The sequence below is a fragment of the Triturus cristatus genome, chromosome 7 (genome assembly GCF_964204655.1).
Source record: "Triturus cristatus chromosome 7, aTriCri1.1, whole genome shotgun sequence".
In the NCBI taxonomy this organism is placed as follows: Eukaryota; Metazoa; Chordata; class Amphibia; order Caudata; family Salamandridae; genus Triturus; species Triturus cristatus.
Genome location: NC_140590.1, coordinates 1,620,675,679 through 1,620,693,910, shown reverse-complemented (window position 1 = coordinate 1,620,693,910; position 18,232 = coordinate 1,620,675,679). Strand labels below are relative to the sequence as shown.

At 45.0% G+C, this 18,232-nt stretch overlaps 1 protein-coding gene across 2 annotated transcripts in view; it reads left to right on the top strand.

Annotated features, from left to right (window-relative positions):
- TMEM74B (transmembrane protein 74B) overlaps nucleotides 1-16,609 on the top strand; it is a 47,829-nt gene extending 31,220 nt beyond the window's left edge. Inside the window, exon 2 of one of the 2 annotated variants that reach the window (XM_085619569.1) lies at nucleotides 12,375-16,609. In XM_085619569.1, the coding sequence (XP_085475695.1) occupies nucleotides 12,439-13,173 (735 nt within the window). In that variant the 5' untranslated portion in view covers nucleotides 12,375-12,438 and the 3' untranslated portion in view covers nucleotides 13,174-16,609. Of the gene's footprint in view, nucleotides 1-12,240 lie in introns of both variants that reach the window. The other variant, XM_085619568.1, reaches the window with a different exon arrangement.
- Nucleotides 16,610-18,232: the final 1,623 nt, after the last annotated feature.

The following is an 18,232-nucleotide window of genomic DNA, read 5'->3' as shown; positions in this document are numbered from 1 at the left end:
TCCAATGGGTGACGGTGAAATGAACCCAGACTACAACTCCCAGAATGCTTTAGGTTGTTGAAGGAACAGGCCAGTACTGGACAATGGTGCCACTAACGACACGCAGTGCTCTGCTACCCTTACTCGTAGATGCAAAGCGCCCACAATCCATGTGTGAGGTCTTTCCCTAATCCTGGCCTCTCTTAAACAGGCATTTTATAGGCTGAGACCTTTAGTTTCTCGTTGCAGATATGACCTAGAAACCCCATCATGCAAAGCGTTGCTGTGTAAATAGGACTGCAGAGAGTAGGGTAATTACAGGGCACAAGACACTTGGCAGTTGCACCGAGAGAAAACTGCATATGACCCCGCGAGGGATGCCACGCGCCCAAGTCTCAGTGTAAAGCTGTGCATCTTTGAAGGTGTGCAGACGTTAAGCCTGGTCAGAGGTCTGCAATAACCCTGCATGTCTTGGAAGGTGGGCAGTAGCTAGGCCCGGTCAGAGGTCTGCAATAACCCTGCCCGTCTTGGAAGGTGGGCAGTAGCTAGGCCTGGTCAGAGGTCTACAATAACCCTGCCCGTCTTGGAAGGTGGGCAGAAGCTAGGCCCGGTCAGAGGTACGCAATATCCCTGTCAGTCTTGGAAATTGTGCAGCATTTCTGCCCGGTCAGAGGAGCACAATATCTCTACTTTTCTTTGATGGCGTGAAGCAGTTAGGCGCAGAGGTGTGCAATATCCCGGCCAGTCTTGCAAGGTGTGCAGCAGTTAGGCCCGGTCAGAGGTGTGAATTATGCCCAACATGGAAGGTGTACAGCAGTTAGGCCCGGTCAGAGGTGTGAATTATGCCCACCCTGGAAGGTGTACAGCAGTTAGGCCCGGTCAGAGGTGTGAATTATGCCCACCCTGGAAGGTGTACAGTAGTTAGGCCCGGTCAGAGGTTTAAATTATGTCCACCCTGGAAGGTGTGCAGCAGTTAGGCCCGGTCAGAGGTGTGAATTATCTCTGCCCACGCTGGAAGGTGTGCAGAAGCTAGGCCCGATCCGAGGTGTGAATTATCTCTGCCCATGCTGGAAGGTGTGCAGCAGTTAGGCCCGGTCAGAGGTGTGAATTATCTCTGCCCACGCTGGAAGGTGTGTAGAAATTAGGCCCGGGCCGATGCATGCAATATCCCTGCTCATCTTTGAAGGCGTGCTGCAGTTAGGCCCAGACTTCAGAGGTGTGTAATATCCCTGCCTGTCTTGGAAGATGTGAAGCAGTTCGGTTCAGAGGTGGTAGTATCCCATTCCCTGCCCGTCTAGGAAGGTGTGCGGCAGTGAGACCCGGAGATGTGCAGCATCCCTGCCCATCTTGTAAGGTGTGCATCAGTGGGGCCTTTTCAGAGCTGTGCAACATCCCTGCTCAGTCTCAGCTACGCCGAGACCCACCCATTGTCAGATATTCGGAATTGTGCACCCTTGTGGGTGCAGAACATAGATGTGAACTGTCCCAAACACCAGCCCTGGTATTTCACCACCACAAAGCATGCTGGGACCTGTGCTTTAACTCTCCATGTAGCAAGCGGGCGATGCAAGTCCCAGCATGCTGCCTGCTTTTGGCTGAAAAGGAGGATTGCTTGACTGAACCTAGCGCTTGTGACACACGGCCAAGGCGCACGACGCAGAGGCCATCGGTCGACGCAGGAAGGGTACACTTGTTTATGTTGGCAGCCCCTCTATTGGAAGGTCGCTGTAAATGAAGAATGACCGGAACCTGCCCCCACACGAGACTTCGTGTCACAAAAAGAGCTGAGGCTGCCAGTCCTTCCGTGAGGTGCTGTTTTCACCAAAGGGTCCCAGGGAGGGCACTCACTGACCGTGAGCCCCGCAGGACTAGCCTCGGCCCGTGGACACTGAAAATGATGCTGAATCCCAGCGCGCCCTCTCTGACCTGTAGGATCCTGGCCAATTCATCTCAGAGGTGCTTTCGCCGTGTGTGCCCTCGGAGGAGTGGGCACAGCGCAGCCTCGCCCTCTGATCCGAAGGCATTATCACTTTTAGGGGCTTCAGCGTTCGCTCCATGGTGCGGAGGGTGTTTCGGAGGGGAGAGAGGGTCAGAGAGGGGTGCTAACCTTGCCTAGGACGGGGGGTGGAGTGCAAATATCCCATTTACATCCCCATTCTTAACTTAAAAAGGTGCACGTGAATGGACTTGGATACACGCCAAGCTCTTTACGGGTGCCACCTCTCTCTACGTCATCGCAGGCACTGTTTCCGGTCCTGAACCTTTCCTCCACAAGTCATTCAGAGGGGCTGGTCCAATGAGTTCTATAGAAGCAAAACAAGACTACGACTTCCATAATGCATTAGGCTATAGCTTGGAAGTCCAGGACTGAACTCAATACTCATAATGACTTGGAGGTGTGTGGCTACTGTAACTGTCGGGACGGGAATGGCCACTACACGGTGTACGGTCGTGGTCCCTACCCCGAGTGACCAATTTGCATGCACCTGTGATCTTGGCGTTTGATTTTTGAACATCTCACCTACTAACCCTGTGTTCACAGGCTCACCTAGGCCCTGTGTTTGAAGATAACACGTTCTGGGCCTTGCTCACCCTCATGACGACAGAGCACTACCATCCCTGTCACAGGTTTCACGCAAGGAGTGAGGTGGTCATATAGCATGTTTGGTGAAATATAGTGAAAGGAAACGTTACCTGTGACACATGCATGTGCACATACAGGTATTCTTTCTACAGTTCTGCTGCTCAAGATGAACCCTGAACACAAACATCCTGTGTGTTGTGTGTGTGTGTGTGCATTGCACGTATGTGCTAGGTTTGGTAGCATGCCATGCATGCGTGATACAGACCCGCGAGCTCCAATCTGGAAGCCCACAGCCTAGACCAGAATACAAGATGGAGGAGCGGTTGCTTCCCTCTGATAGCATATATGCATTGCTGGCCTCTCCATACATGCCAACATTTTGATACTAGAAAGAGGGGGCTTTTGAAATAATAAGGGAGGGGGACCTAATTTTTCCTCATTGACATACATTGAAGCAATGGTGATTTTAGCTGGGAGATAGCTAAAATTAAGACTTTTTGGCTTAAAAAAACTTGACTCTCCCGTCTATATCGGGTGTTTTGGCATGTATGCAGGGCACAAGTCGGGGGTATATGCAGGTACTCAAAGTCCACCCACTATTTTCACAGGGTGAATGCCGTCCACCCTGCCAGGAACCTGGGCCCCACAATAATATACTGAACCTGTCCTGGTGTCACTTTCAGACACTGGGACATGTTCAGCAGTGCCTGTATTTTGTCTGCTTTCCCTTCCCAGCAGCAATGTGTTGGCATCGAGGGACATTTTTTCAGGTCGAGCGCTGCTTGCTCTGCGTGGCATGCTGTATTGGAGTATGCACTGGAAGCCCCGCCCACTCTCTGCCCATATTTGTCATTGTCCTCCATAAACGCTGGCTTCCGAGTTGTTATTAGACTTGTTAGTCCCTCCTTGGTACCGCCTTGTCTGCATTTGTTACCTCTCATAATGACTGTACCTTTTACTGGTGTTGTTACACGGTCTGCATTATAAGTCGCTGAGCACTATTTTGTTTATTGACACTAATAGGGACAATGGCGGCTACTTTTTGTATTTGCAGCACACCCAGACAGGACAATGGCGGCTGCTTTTCTTATGGAGCGCTATGCAGCTCTAACTTGCATACTGAGTGCAGCGCCCGCTTTAGGGACACCGCGCTGAGTTTAAATTTTTTTAAAAACGTTCATGTTGAGCGCAGCGCCCACTTCAGGGACACCAAGCTATGTTTATTTTTAATTTTTTTTAAACTTTAATCTTGAGTGCGCCACCCGCTTCACAGACACCGCGCTCTGCAATACAATAGGTATCGCTTTTGCCAAAGTTTGAACTATTGGTATTGTAAATGACAATGCCTTTTTATTTTATAAAAGGCATTGCCATTCACAGTGCCAATAGCTCAAAATCTCACAAATGCGAGACCTATTGCATTGTAAATGCTTGTATTGCCCTGTCACTAAAGTTATTGTTTTATGTTCAGATTGCGCGGCCCTGTAGCCTTTCATTTTCTGCTTGCTTTTATGGACTAATAACTCATTCATGGGTGCCGTTGCCATGATCAGTCCCCGTAACACGGTGAGGCTTGATTTATGCATGGTTTTTCTTTCCGTGATCTTTTTTTGATTAAGAATATTTACTTCCTGACCTGCTTGAATATGGGATAGATGTTTCTAACTAGCCTTTGGCGGTTTCTGGTGACGGGCTGAGGGGTCACGCCCCTCCAACTTTACAAGCCTTTTGGATGGTAATTGCAACAAGCATTTGCAATGCAATAGGTCTCGCATTTGTTAAAGTTGGAGCTGTTGGCGTTAAAAATAACAATGTTTTTTACTTTTGCTTTTTTATGCCAATAGCGCCATGCAAATATAATAACTCCACTGAAAATAAAAAAACAAATATAAATAACATTTCCATTTTCAACGCCAACAGCTCTAACTTTATCAAATGCGAGACCTATTGCATTGCAAATGCTTGTCTTTAATGATGTTCCCCTATTCCAGGCATGAAGTGCTTTCCTGCAAAGATGTCTGCTTTGCCTCCTGGGCCGTGCTACAGATTCAGCACGGCGACCGTTTTTACATTTTTATTAGCAATAAGGCCAACTTGACAAACAAATGCTTTTTTTTGTAAAAGCGCCCCATTCCGCGCTTTCACTTTAATGGGAGCTGCGCACCATCCTTTAGACGAGCCGCGTCTAAAGAAAGGGGCGTGACCGCCATTAAAGTGAAAGCGTGGCATGGGGTGCTTTTACACACAAAAAATACATGTTTGTCAACTTGACAAATGCTTCTTTTTTTATTTTTTTAAACTGCCCCATACCACGCTTTCACTTTCATGACAGCCAAGCACCTTTCTTTAGACGTGGCTCATCTGAAGAAAGGGGCGAGGCTACCATTAAAGTGAAAGCGTGGCATGGGGCACTTTTACAAGCATTTGCAATGCAATAGGTCTCGCATTTGCGAGAGTTTAAGCTATTGGCATTGTAAATGACAATGCCTTTTATTTATGTGTTGTTTTTTAAAACATAAAATAAAAGGCATTGTCATTTACAATGGCAATAGCTTAAATTCTCGTAAATGCGAGACCTATTACATTGCAAATGCTAGTTTTTGGTGACATGCAATAGTACTCTTTCTTCCACTTTCTGCTATTTCAGGCAGGATGTGGCATCGATTTCTCCGTCAGTTTCACCAGTGAAGAATTCTTTTTCTTTGCAAACTGTGACAAAGTAGATGTTCATATCCTGAGTGTCTCTGTAACCACGGCACTGATAGAAGAAAGTCTTTTTCATTTTAAGTTTCCCCCATGCCACACTTGCTGAATTCTATAGTTTCAAGATTTTTGATTTGATCTGTGTTGCCCAGTCTCTCTTTCTAGTGTACGTTTGCTCTGTCAGTGTTTGGCGAGAATTTGTCTAGACTTTGGGCTTTTTATCCCAGTGAGATATCTCGCAAAATTAAGGCTTCTTTGAGTGCTCCTTAAAATTTGAGCTTGTAATGATTTCTCAAGTGTGTCTCATACATAAGTTAGTCTGCAATGCTTCACAGTCCAATTTAAGAATGGGGCATTCCAATAGTTTATGATAGCCACAGTAACGTTTTGCTATATTGTATTAACCCTCCTGATCGCGGATTAGTGAAATTATTCTGGCTGAGACTTTTTGAATAACGAATGGTGTCCAGGGGTGTGGCTTGGTCAGTAAAATTGGGGGTGGGGGCGGGAAGGGGGGTGACCTTCAAATTTCCCAACCATCATGCTGACATATTATGGTAAAATACACTATTTGAGAAGCAGAGCAGGAGGGGGCTTAACAGGCGGTAGGAAGGGATAGCAGTGCAGATTGTTGGGGTTTGCTTAAAATACAATATGTTGTAAAATAACCAACAGTTTGAGAATTTCAAAACAGAGAGGAGCGTGTGTGTGTGAGTTTTTGTCTGTGTGCATGTAAAAATCCTAGGTGAAATCCAACAGCCCTTTCACCAAATCTGACTGAAAGCACATGTACAGTGGCGGCTGTCAATCCAGAGAGTGGTAGGCAGGCAAAAGGGTGGTGGGTAAGTACAATCACATGCAGTAAAATAAAAAGACACCTACCCCAGCGCAGCAGATAACACGTCCTCCTCGCTCCGGTCCTCTTCTCTTGTGGAGACTTCAGCGCGGGCCCCAGCCTACTCCCTTAACCAATCCTGGTGCTGCTCTCACGCTGTTAACCAGCATGAGAGAAGTGCCAGAATTGAAGGAAGAAGTCTCTCTCAACGCTGCCCAGCGCACTGGAGGCCTGTGCTTGCTCTCAATACAGCTGGGTTGGGAGGTTTAAAGTGTGCATGTCTGGCTGGCCATCGTGAGACTGCCGGCCAAAGAGATATGCACACTTTAAACTAGTGCACAGGCAGCCCACCTCTCCTCTCTGCTGCTGCCACTCAGCAGGCCCCACCCCATCCTGATACTCGGTTCAGGATGGGTTGATGAAAAATAAAATGGTAATAAATTAACTTTATTGCCAATTTATATGTCCTCCCTGGGGACATTTAAGTTAGTGAGGCGACGCTCCTCCACTATAATGGAGGAGCCGCCCCTGCACCTGTACCCAACTATTTACTAGAAAATACATTTATCGGGGTGATGTAACACCCCCAAACACCTCCCCACTGATGGTGCCACTGAAAGATCTCTATAGCTTCAACACAAGGCACATTCTACTGAGATGTGATCAATGTTAATGCAGTTCAGATCAAAAGTATACTTTTGTTTATATGAAGCATATGTGACTAGTTGTTAATGTCTATGGAGTTCATATTGGCTCAAACAAACTGAAAAAAAGAGATGGGTGAATGTTGTAAATGAAGATACAGAGTCCATCTGTACATGTAGGATGTTCCTTTATTAGTGGCTTGGTTCTAGCATATATGATCAGGATAAGAAGAGTAGATAGATGGTACAAAGACAACCCCACCAGGAGCAGGCTCCCAACAGCTCAGCCTGAGCAGTAAATAATTAAGCAGAACGTACAAGAAACCAACACATTCACTGAACCAATGGCCTGTCCTGCATGCAGCTTTACCAAACAAACACAGTAATTGCCGATTTCCACACCAGTTGAATAAAAGTTGCTCACTGCAGGATGCTCAGACTGTCCCAGGAAGTTTCCCTTCCATTTTAAAATACACTGCTGCTCTCACAATAAGACTTACTTTGAACTTCGATAGCCCTTTGGTGGCAATTCACTGAGAGCGCAGACAAGACACAACACTTCCAGGCAGACTGAAGACTCAAATACCGCAGGCTTGTTGTCAGAGAGATTGTACGCTCTTAAAGTCTTAAAGGTGACAGCAGACTCCTTAGAAGACAAACGCCCAGGTTGCAGGCTGTCCAGATGGTACAGGACACTGGTGGGGCTGTCCAGGGCGTTACCTCTCAGTTTCAATTTACGTTTTGAAAGTCCTGAAGGTGTTTAACTGCTTGTCCTTCAGTTCCTTGATTGACCTTACTCCTTACTACACACGTAGGTTCAAAATCGTCGCCAAAGATTGTTGTAAATGAGGATACAGAGTCCATCTGTACATGTAGGATGTTCCTTTATTAGTGGCTTGGTTCTAGCATATATGATCAGGATAAGAAGAGTAGATAGATGGTACAAAGACAACCCCACCAGGAGCAGGCTCCCAACAGCTCAGCCTGAGTTGACCAACTGCCACTGTAAGCCCAGAGAGACACCCAGGCATTCCATGATGTCATGAAACATTCTACAGAGCTATGCAGTGGAGAATAGTAGGGAAGTGATTTACTACAGTGAACCCCTCTTTAATGGGATTAAAATGACCAAAGACAGTCACGAAAAATTCACAGATACCCTTGAGGTCTACATATTGACAGGGATGTCAGCAAAATGGATTGTACTACTGAGTATCGACAACAACAATATTGTGGTACAAGATTATCCAGGAAAGAATATTGGGGGCTTAATCTTGAAAGGTAAATACATATGGGGAAATATATATTTACTATTCCTCATGACATACGTACCTTGAAAGTATATGTACCACATATATGTGAAGTTACGTGTACAAAATCTAGACAAGCTCCTCTAATTTCTGCTCAATATTTAATTGAGATGGGGGTGTAGACATTTTAATTTAGTATCTAGGATTAAGGCTAAGTTCCTTTCTCTTTCCCCTTTTTTTTTTTAGTTGTAAAGAATTACTTCTGTAAGTGTGGGTAAAGGGTTAACAGAAGGATCCTACCGAGTAAAAACGCTGTTCCGAATGAAAAGAGGCTTAATTGGGTAAATGCGTCGATATGGGGGCTTCAGAGTAAACTCTATCGAGTGAACAGATGATTTGTGAGGAAGATCGTTAATGTGATTACCAGCGTCTTGAATTTGACAGTTGTGTTTATCCCAATCTGTCAAAATGTCCTCCGTATGTATAATTATAGTGCGAACCCAAGCAGGTAAAATGGCCGTCACGCACGTAGTCAAGCGTGCGTGACTGGCTGCTAATGTACTTTCCTCTAATTCAGTGTGACTCCCTTAGTGCGTATTAGAGCATCGGTATTGGGGGTAGAAATGGGTCGCTTCACGTTTAGGAAGCAGGAGCCGGAGTATAAGGAAGATCGGGGGCCCCAGGGGATCCGTTGAAGGACCGGATGTTGACGGGCAGAGAAGCAAGGGGGAGCGCTCGTGCGTGCGCGTGTAAAAGCCGGTTCGAAATACAACCGGACAGAGGGGGGAAAGGTGGATATGGAAGGGGTACCAAGACCCATAGTAAAGGGTTCAGGTATACAAAAACGTTAAGTTAAAAAGGCACAAAAGTATAATTACGAGTTGTAGAGATAACTATCAAGCATACAAGGTCAAGATAAATCATTCATTGGCAACAAGTGCTTAAAACACACTAGTCATACAACAAACAGAATATTAAGTAATCAAATAATGTAAAAAAAATTCTAAGCTTGTAAAGGTAGTACTTATCTTTCTGAGCAGCAGCAACAAAGAAGGAAGATGGCTGATCATAGGGGGACTTTATATCTCATTGGAATGTTCATTGAAGTTCTATGTTCTTCAATTGTTGCTGTGGAGCTGTGGCAATAAAGGAGATTTGCATAATACGGCCTCCGTGTCGTGCCATAAAATCTAAACGTACCTGTCGATATTCATATTTTTTTGATATTTTGACCTGAATATTATGTCCCATCAATATTGTGAGTTCAATAGTCAGGGTGCAAACCAGCAAAATATAAATCAAGTTTCTGTTCTCTGGATAGAACAAGAGACCAAATTCAAGATGTGGTTGCTTTACTCAAGGTAGCAACAACCGTTTCAACGTTTGGGTGTTTACAACACACATTTCTTAATGTTTATGAGCTTCTGGACAGCAATAGCAGCAGGATCCCGTATAGATTTAGGGTCTATCTTCTGTGATAACTTGCACATTAACATGTTGGGACAGAATAATGTGATTAATGTTGTGAGCATGACCAGGAAACTACTTGCCATTTAAGAGCACAGCTTAATGGCAGGGTAAATAAGTAGCAGGCACATAATATGGCTTACAATGTGGTGTTAGTGCGGATTTTTCTTTGTACACATTGTAGATAATATAGATTCGCCAAGTTCTAAGCACCTCTGAAATTAGGACAGAATTTCAGAGGCTGAATTCTTTGTACCTTAAGAAGCTAAGCGTGAAAGGGTCACACTGCAAAGGGTAGAGCGTGGGTTTGTTGACACTTGGCGGATGGTACTGGGGTCTCGTTTTGGGTGCACACTCTTCAAGCATTTCATTAAAAAGACGTCTTAACTTATCCTCAAGACTAGGCCTACCAATTACACCTACCCTACACACATACCCGTAACATTACCCGCCAACTCAACCCTAACTCTATGGCTAACTCCAACCAGAACCTTCCCCTAAACCTTTCGAACCCTTACACTATCCCTTTGTCTTCCCTTAACAAATATCATAACCTCCAACCCTAACAATGTCAATAATGAGATGTGGATTTGCCTTGATGTAATGGGGTTTATTTCAGTGTGCATAGGTGTAGTGAAATTGATGTGGTCTTTATTGTGTCTGGTGAGGCAGTTGTGGCATTGAGGGTGAGGAGCCCACATTCAATGGGTCCATCACAATGCCAAGAGATGGTGTAATCCATAAAGTTGTTATATAAAATGTATAATTCATTCGCTCAAGGAAGCAGCCATTTTGTACAACAAAGCGCTAGTTACCATCTTATGGGCAGTGAAAGGATGCCTTCCCTAATGGAGTCCAGACATACTGTGGACACAATTAAATGAGTAAAAACAGACCAGGTTGTCTAAAGTTAGCAGGAAATCAAACAAATGTCCAGTTTCTACATAATGTAAAGCCCCACGCACATGGGACGAAAGAAGGAGGTCAAAGACCAGACAGACCCCACCCCACAAAACACAAGTAGCACAACAAAAGCAATGTTTAAATAATTACCCTACATGCTGAAAAAGCCCAACGCGTATTGACTACGCAGAACTTAAGGGGTGTCCGAATTGTGTTGTTTCTTGAAAGGAAGAGGGACTCAAGACGATAGGGTCTCAGACAGGGAGTGTGATGTGAGGTAGAGACTTTGAGGAAATGGACTCTGAGACTGGAAGACAGAATAGACGGGTGATATATGGACTCTGAGGGGCAGGTTTTCAGATAGGGGCTATGAGAGGATGGGGTCTGAGATAGGGACCTAGAGTAGACGGCTCTGAGACCGGAAGACTGAGGAGATGGGCTCTGAGATAGGGACTCTGAGAGGGAGCAAGCATTCAGCTAAGGGCAGAAAGACCACAAGTTCTGAGATGGCGAAATAGAAAAGAAGGGCTCTGAAAGTGGAAGACTGAGAAGATCGGGGGTGAAAGTGGTAGACATAGAAGAAGGGCTCTGAAAGTGGAAGACAGGAAAAAAGGGCTCTGAAAGTGGAAGACAGAGAAGAATGGCTCTGAAAGTGGAAGACAGAGAAGAATGGCTCTTAAAGAAGAAGACAGAGAAGAAGGGCTCTGAGATAGGGACTCTGAGGGAGCAGGCATTCAGATAAGGGCTCAAAAACCACAAGTTCTGAGATGGCGAAATAGAGAAGAAGGGCTCTGAAAGTGGAAGACTGAGAAGATGGGGGCTGAAAGTGGAAGACAGAGAAGAAGGGCTCTGAAAGTGGAAGACAGAGACGAAGGGCTCTGAAAGTGGAAGACAGAGACGAAGGTCTCTGAAAGTAGAAGACAGAGAAGAAGGTCTCTGAAAGTAGAAGACAGAGAAGAAGGTCTCTGAAAGTAGAAGACAGAGAAGAATGGCTCTGAAAGTGGAAGACCGAGAAGAATGGCTCTGAAAGAGGAAGACCGAGAAGAAGGGCTCTGAAATTGGGAGACAGAGAAGAAGGGCTCTGAAAGTGGAAGACAGGGAAGAAGGGCTCTGAGATAGAGACTCTGAGGGGGCAGACATTCAGATAGGGGCTCAAAGAGCATAGGTTCTGGGATGGTGAAACGGAAAAGAAGGACGCTGAAAATGGAAGACAGAGAAGAAGGGCTCAGTAGGTGAAAGACAGAGAAGATAGGCTCTGGGTCAGGGATTCGAAAGAGATGGGCTCTGTGACGGGCACACCGAGCAGACTGGCTCGTAGATAGGGACACTTAGGGAACAGGCTCTCAAATAGAGCCTCAAGGGGAACCGGCTCGGAGATAGGGACTCCGAAAAGGTGAGCCCAGAGACTGGGGAGACTGAATAGACGGGCTCTGAGAGAGGGCTACGGATAAGATGGGCTCTGAGACAAGGACTCTGAGAATATGGGTACAGAGATATATACTGCGAAGAGGAATTTTATCTGAGACGGTACGGTCTAAAGAGGCATGCATTCAAAAGTCTGCGAAGAGAGAGAGTGGAAATAAGGGCTGAGAATCCTCAAGGGCACAAGTTATGGGAATTCTGAAAAAAAGGGTCTTCGGAGCAATAGGAACTCTACAGAAACAAAAATACTACTAAATGGGAGTTGTAAGACGATCCTAGCTAATATGATAAACAACAGTTTTCATGGCCTAGTAATTAGTGATTTACTTTTATTATTTAACAAGTTTTGCTGCTTTGCCATTGATCAAATGTTTCTTTTCTTTCTCCTTTCCAACTTCATTACCACTTGCCTTTCACTACCCATTTTCTTTCTCTCCACCACCGACTCCTCAGTATTCTTCCAATTCCTTTGCCCCCCTCACACTTCTTACACCATCCAAGTCTTTTTTTCTCCAATGCACCACTTTCTCACTGCATCCCCCTCTCTGCTCCTCTTTTGCCCATGCCTGTCCTGTTCTCACTTTCAGGGCTCCCGCTACTGTTGGCTTGGCCTTGTGATCCAGTGATGAAGAGTAGGAGCGCAGTCCTTCAATGGCGTCTTCACACCCCCTGGAACTGAAACCCCTTGGAAGGGCACAGGGGCCGACCAAGAAGTCTCCTCCGGGGATCGAGGAAAGGTCTTCGGCACTGACGGCTGGTTCCAGGGCTGGCATTGATAATGCCTCCTTCAATGCAGAAGAGCAGGAGACCAGCTTCAGGAGCCAGGAAGAGACTGGACATGTCCCATCAGGCAGCTCTGCAGGAGGACATGAAGCCAGGGGCCTCCCTGTGGCCAGCAGGATCCCTAGAGAAGACTTGTCCCCAAGGTCCGAGGATGGGCGCGGGGCAGAGCCCCCGGGTCACTCTGTGGACTACGGCTTCATATGTGCTCTGATATTTCTGGTGAGTGGGATTGTCCTGGTGGTGGTTGCCTACACCATACCCAGGGAAGCGCGGGTGAACCCTGATACTGTGAGTGCCAGGGAGATGGAGAGGCTGGAACTTTACTACGCCCGCCTGGGCTCCCATCTGGACAAGTGTATCATCGCGGGACTTGGGCTCCTGACCTTGGGGGGCATGCTTCTGTCTATGATGCTTATGGTATCCATCTGCAAAGGGGAGCTGTACAGGAGAAGGACCTTCACTGCCTCTAGAGGACCCATAAAGACGTACGGGTCCATTAACCTGCGAATGAGACAACTCAATGGGGACGGGGGCCAGGTCTTAGTGGAGAACGAAGTCATCCAGGTGGCAGAATCCAACCCAAACAGCCATCCAAGGTCCTAACGCCCCCTCACAACAGTTCAGCTCACCTGCACTCTCAAAGAGACATGTCTTGTCAACAGAAAGCCTACGTCTGTTGAACAGGACACATATTGTTGATATGAGCTACCATGTGTATTGTTTTTAATTTAAACACTTCTGTAGTAGCCTTATTTCTTTAAAATTGTGAAAGGCAGAAACTCTAAAGTTTGTCCTTGGAACCGTCTTGACGAGTTCCTTGATGCATTGTGGGTAGTTGTGACGTCATTCGCTGCGGCCTGCAGGCATTTTGGCCGTGAACAACCCTATGCAGCGGTTTCCATTTGAACTGTTGCCCGTGTTGACACCTTTAGACAATCCACGGCACATTCTCGTGTTGCTGCTGTCGCAGCTCCAGCCAAGATAACATCACAGATATCCCGCAATGCCTCGAGGAGCGCCTCAAGATGGCGCTGGAGTTGAACAGACCGCACGAGCTACTTCCTGGTTTTCAGAATTCTAAAGCTGAAAGGACCACACGTGGGACGTCAATTCAACACTTGCAATAGAATTAGGCTTTATGAGCAAGAACTCCCTTTAGGTTAAAGCGGTGCCGGTTTTTGTAACATTACACGGATCTAGAGATCCCCAGCAGACCATTAATATTTAGCCACGGAGTTTCAGAACCATGAGGTTTGTCACTTGTGTCCTTGAAAGCACCGAGTACTTATTAAATAGCCACAGCAATAGCACAAACAGAACCTTTCAACTTACTACACTCAAAAAGCAAGCAGCAGAACAATGGTGTTCAAGGTGTGTCTTTTTTTTTTAACCAACTTTAATGTTGTACAAATGACTTCACATACAGTGTCTAAAATTCGAGGCCAGCTTCAAGGTTACGGGTGTTCCTCATCTGCATTAAAATGGCGGTTGTGGGGAGGTTTGTTCCTAAACCTGTTGAAAATGGAGAGCTTTGAGTGTAAGAGCCTGAAAGCACCATTTGAGGCACCGTTTGTTATAGTGTTGTCAATATTCTCTCCATTAGGCAAATGGAACTGATGTTATACAGATTTCCGCTCCATCACCACCGGGTTTAAATCAAAGCACAAGGAAAGTAAGGGTTTAAATCTGTTAAAGTTTAAACGAGTAAATTTGCCCGGTATTTTATTGAGAAATAGCATCCTACCAGGGTTTATCCATGGAGGCCAAGGAGCGTCTTCTGACACTGGGAGCAGCAGGGAAGGTGGCATCGAGAATGTAGGTGCTTACTCACTGTGCAAGTGCCAGAGAAAACAGGCCAGAAGAGATCCCGTGCCCCCCTCCAGCATTGAGTATAAACAGACTGTCGATCTACCAAAGGCAGCCAAAGGATCCGTGTAAATCCGGCCAGAGGCAGAAGAGCGCTTCACATGAGCACCAGAATATGTTACACATTTTTTAGGCACAGAGGGATTAAGGGGCATATCATCAAGGCGGCGCTATAAAATTATCGCCGTTTTTGCGTCCGTTTTCGGCCGAAATGCGGCGATAATTTTATCACATTATCAGCAAGGTCACGCTATCGCGTGAATTCTTGCCTTAGCGCCCTTCCCCTTAACGCCCAGCTTTGCATCACTAATGAGATGCAAAGTGGGTGTTCCTTCCCAAAAGAACATGCGAAATGTCGCTAACCGACATTTCTCCTATTAACTAGCCTCACGCTAACCTGCAGAGCGATAAGAAAAGTAGCGCTAACCGCAGTTATCGCTACTTTCCTTACGCCTGCTTTTCATCTGACTTAGCCATGATATCCTATGGAAGGTGGATATCATGGCTGAGTCTGCCCTGCCCTATCAACAAGCTATCGCTAAATGTTGTGCGATTATCGCTGGATTTCCAGCGATAATCACACATTTGGCAGCTTGCGCCTGGAATTTTATCGTTGTTTAGATAAGCGTTGCTGATAGCATGCTATCTCAGCGATAAAATTCAGCGTTAGCCGGCGATAATTATCTTCGCGTTGAGCGATAATTATCGCCGGCCCTTGCTGATATGCCTCTAAGTGATTTGCCCAGAATCACAGAAAATTGAGCTGAGGCCGGGACGCTAGCCTGATTCTCCAGATGCAAAATCGGCAGCTATTGTGGCAATGCCACATCTTCTGTCCCACATAGGCGCCATCTTTTCTGCCCAGATGCGGGCGCTATGGTGATGGACGCTTATGCTGGGCAGTAGCAAAGTAGGGCTAGATCTTCAAAATAAAACAGAGCACAATTTGTTACAAAAAGCACAGTCCGTGATTAGGGGACTAATCCTGGTCTGCAAACCTTTAAATAAGGATTGTAAGGTATAGATGTTTGCAAAGCGCACATTCACCCAGAAGGGTTTCATAGAGCTGAAATAACAGATGTATTGTTACCGGAGGGTACGCATTTTATTGAGCTAGTAGAATGAATGGCTGAGTGGACCCACTGGCATTCAAATCTTTGACCAAGAGGTCAAACAGAGATCCCTGCCATGGATGCCTTAGTTCACTGACCACAAGATTCAGGTAGTGAAGAAGAAAGATTAAGCTTACATAACTAAGGCAACAAAGCCTAATCAGATAAGGAGGATTGACACATGTCATGGTTCCTGTCAATCACAGTCTGTAAGAAGCCAATCACCAGCCACATACAGCCTGAGCGGCATCACTTCCTGCCTGTGCAGATTTGATGCTCATTGGTGGAATGTATAAGATGCTGTCACTTGCGGGTGGTGTGGTGGACTGGCACTGTTAGGGAGTCTTAGGAGTAGGCATTATGGATACTGTGAGGAGCTGGCTGCAGGGACAGGACAAGGAGCTGCACTTTGAGCAGTGTGCAGAGCTGGCTCTGATGAAGTGTGAGGAGAGGTCAGTGGTGGGCAGTGTGAGAAATGTGCAAGGAGAGGCAATCTGAAAAGCTGATCCGGGTGGACGATGCGAGAAGCTGGCATTAGATCCATTTGAAAGAAATCTGATCTACTCTAAGAACATTTCTAGCCTCAGCGTTGCCAATCTGGCACTTTCTCCTAAGCACTTAGCATGAAAACATGGTGTGCGATACACACCAATAATAACTCACTCCTTGAATTCAGTGAGCACTAACAAGCTGAGTAGGAAGTAGAGAGCACATCACAAGTCACTGCCACGTCAGTGTCCATTCCTGTGTCAAGATAAGTTAACAATTACACTATATTACCAGAGTTTGACCGCTTCACTTCACTATCTTGGTTGCAGTGCTTAATTTGTGCCTATGTTTGCCGGTGCTCAGCACCGGCACCTATTTCCAAACATCAGCACTTAATTATGACTGTCTACCACATGGTGGCGCTGTCTGTCTTTTTTAAGGCCAGAAAACTGTTTCACACTTCCATATACTTAAAAACCATAATGAACTAGTACTTTTAGTCTAGCCTGATCACTCGAGGTGACCTGGAATAGTTCAAACTGTCTGGTAGAAATGAAATTCCCGTGGTACAATTTAATCTAAAAATTAATAATGTTGGGAAACCAACTTATTGTATTCAAATACACAGTATTAAGCCCATGTGCTAGGATATGTCTAGTTAATATAAATCATACCATTATACAATTCAGTAAAAACATAGTGTTTTATTAAAAACCAGTTAAAAACAGACAAAAGCAGTTTATGATCCTGTCATAAATGTGTCTAAGACATACAAATGTAATATATACTTGAAACAAATTCCTCTAAGTTCAGGGGCACAACTATTACCCCTTATAAAAATGCAGTTTTCGGACCCTACAAAACACAATAGCTACATCTAGCAGTTAACAATCCCACAAATTTAAAACAGAGAGACAAAGACAGACAGTATAATTTGTCATTTAAGTAACACATCCGTTAATAAATTTCAAAAGGCTTTTCATACACACAATCTGAAAATACAGTGTCTACAAGAAAAGCTGTTCCCACAGATTGTGTTGTAGTGCTGCGTCGACGCGTTTCGATGGTTTGAATTAATTATCCATCTTTTTCAAGACAAAAAATATTTCATCGTCTCTCTTATTGTAGGCACTGTTTGGTTGCCGTTGTAAAAAACTCCTATTGGCAAATATATAAATGTTACAAGGTTATGTCTATAACAACCGCTAATTTTTACATTACACCTTCATCGTGTATTCTTAAAAGTCATCCTGTGGTAAACATATTGTTATCTGTACATATGGCCATGTTCCAGATAACCTCTGATTGGCCCATTGAAAAATTGAATGATTTCAATCAGGTGTACTCATTCAATTTTTCAATGGGCCAATCAGAGGTTATCTATTTGGGTATTTATATAGGGCATGATAAGGATTTGCCGAATGCGGGCAGTTACGAGGACAAGAGGAACCCATTGGAAACGATACAGGATTACCGAGACGGTGAGGCTAACGGGTCGGGTTTCGCTTTACTATCAGGCTACAATTTTAGTCATAACCTTTATGCCGTATACAAACTAACTACAGGTTACGGCACTCTAATTCATTTATACCACGGTATTCTGTGTATTTTGCAGGCACTGTTGTGGCCAAATAAAGAAGCTAATACCGTAACTAGGCAACGATACGGGTCCGTTTTACACTGCAACTTCATAATAACACGCCAAGCGGTTTTCTGCAAATAAGACGGTAGGCATTTTAACTCGTATGCTTTGGAATAATATGTAGTAATGAAAAAATAATACTTAGTTTCACTTAAATGGTCCATTTTTAGGTAAAATTACTAAAGACAAATTGAGGACGAGTTAACAAGCAAGAATCATTTTGCCTCACATTGAGAAGACGAAGGATAAGTGTCTCGGAACATAATAAACTCCATCGCTGAATAAGGTGATTAGATGTGACAATGTATAGCAATTGATGAAAAAATTCTGGAATAACAAATACCATAACTTGATAATCTATTGACTCTGTGCGTAAAAATTAAGGAGGGACATCTGTCGCCTTTCGCCATAAGGGGCTTACTAGTGTTAAATGAATGAGGTTTACCCAACCTACGATACCAGGCGGTTCTTAAAGCAAAATAAGAGGCACAAGTACCGCAATAATATATGACTTTAATTTTATTGTAAGGCAATAGCCTGATTGATATATTAT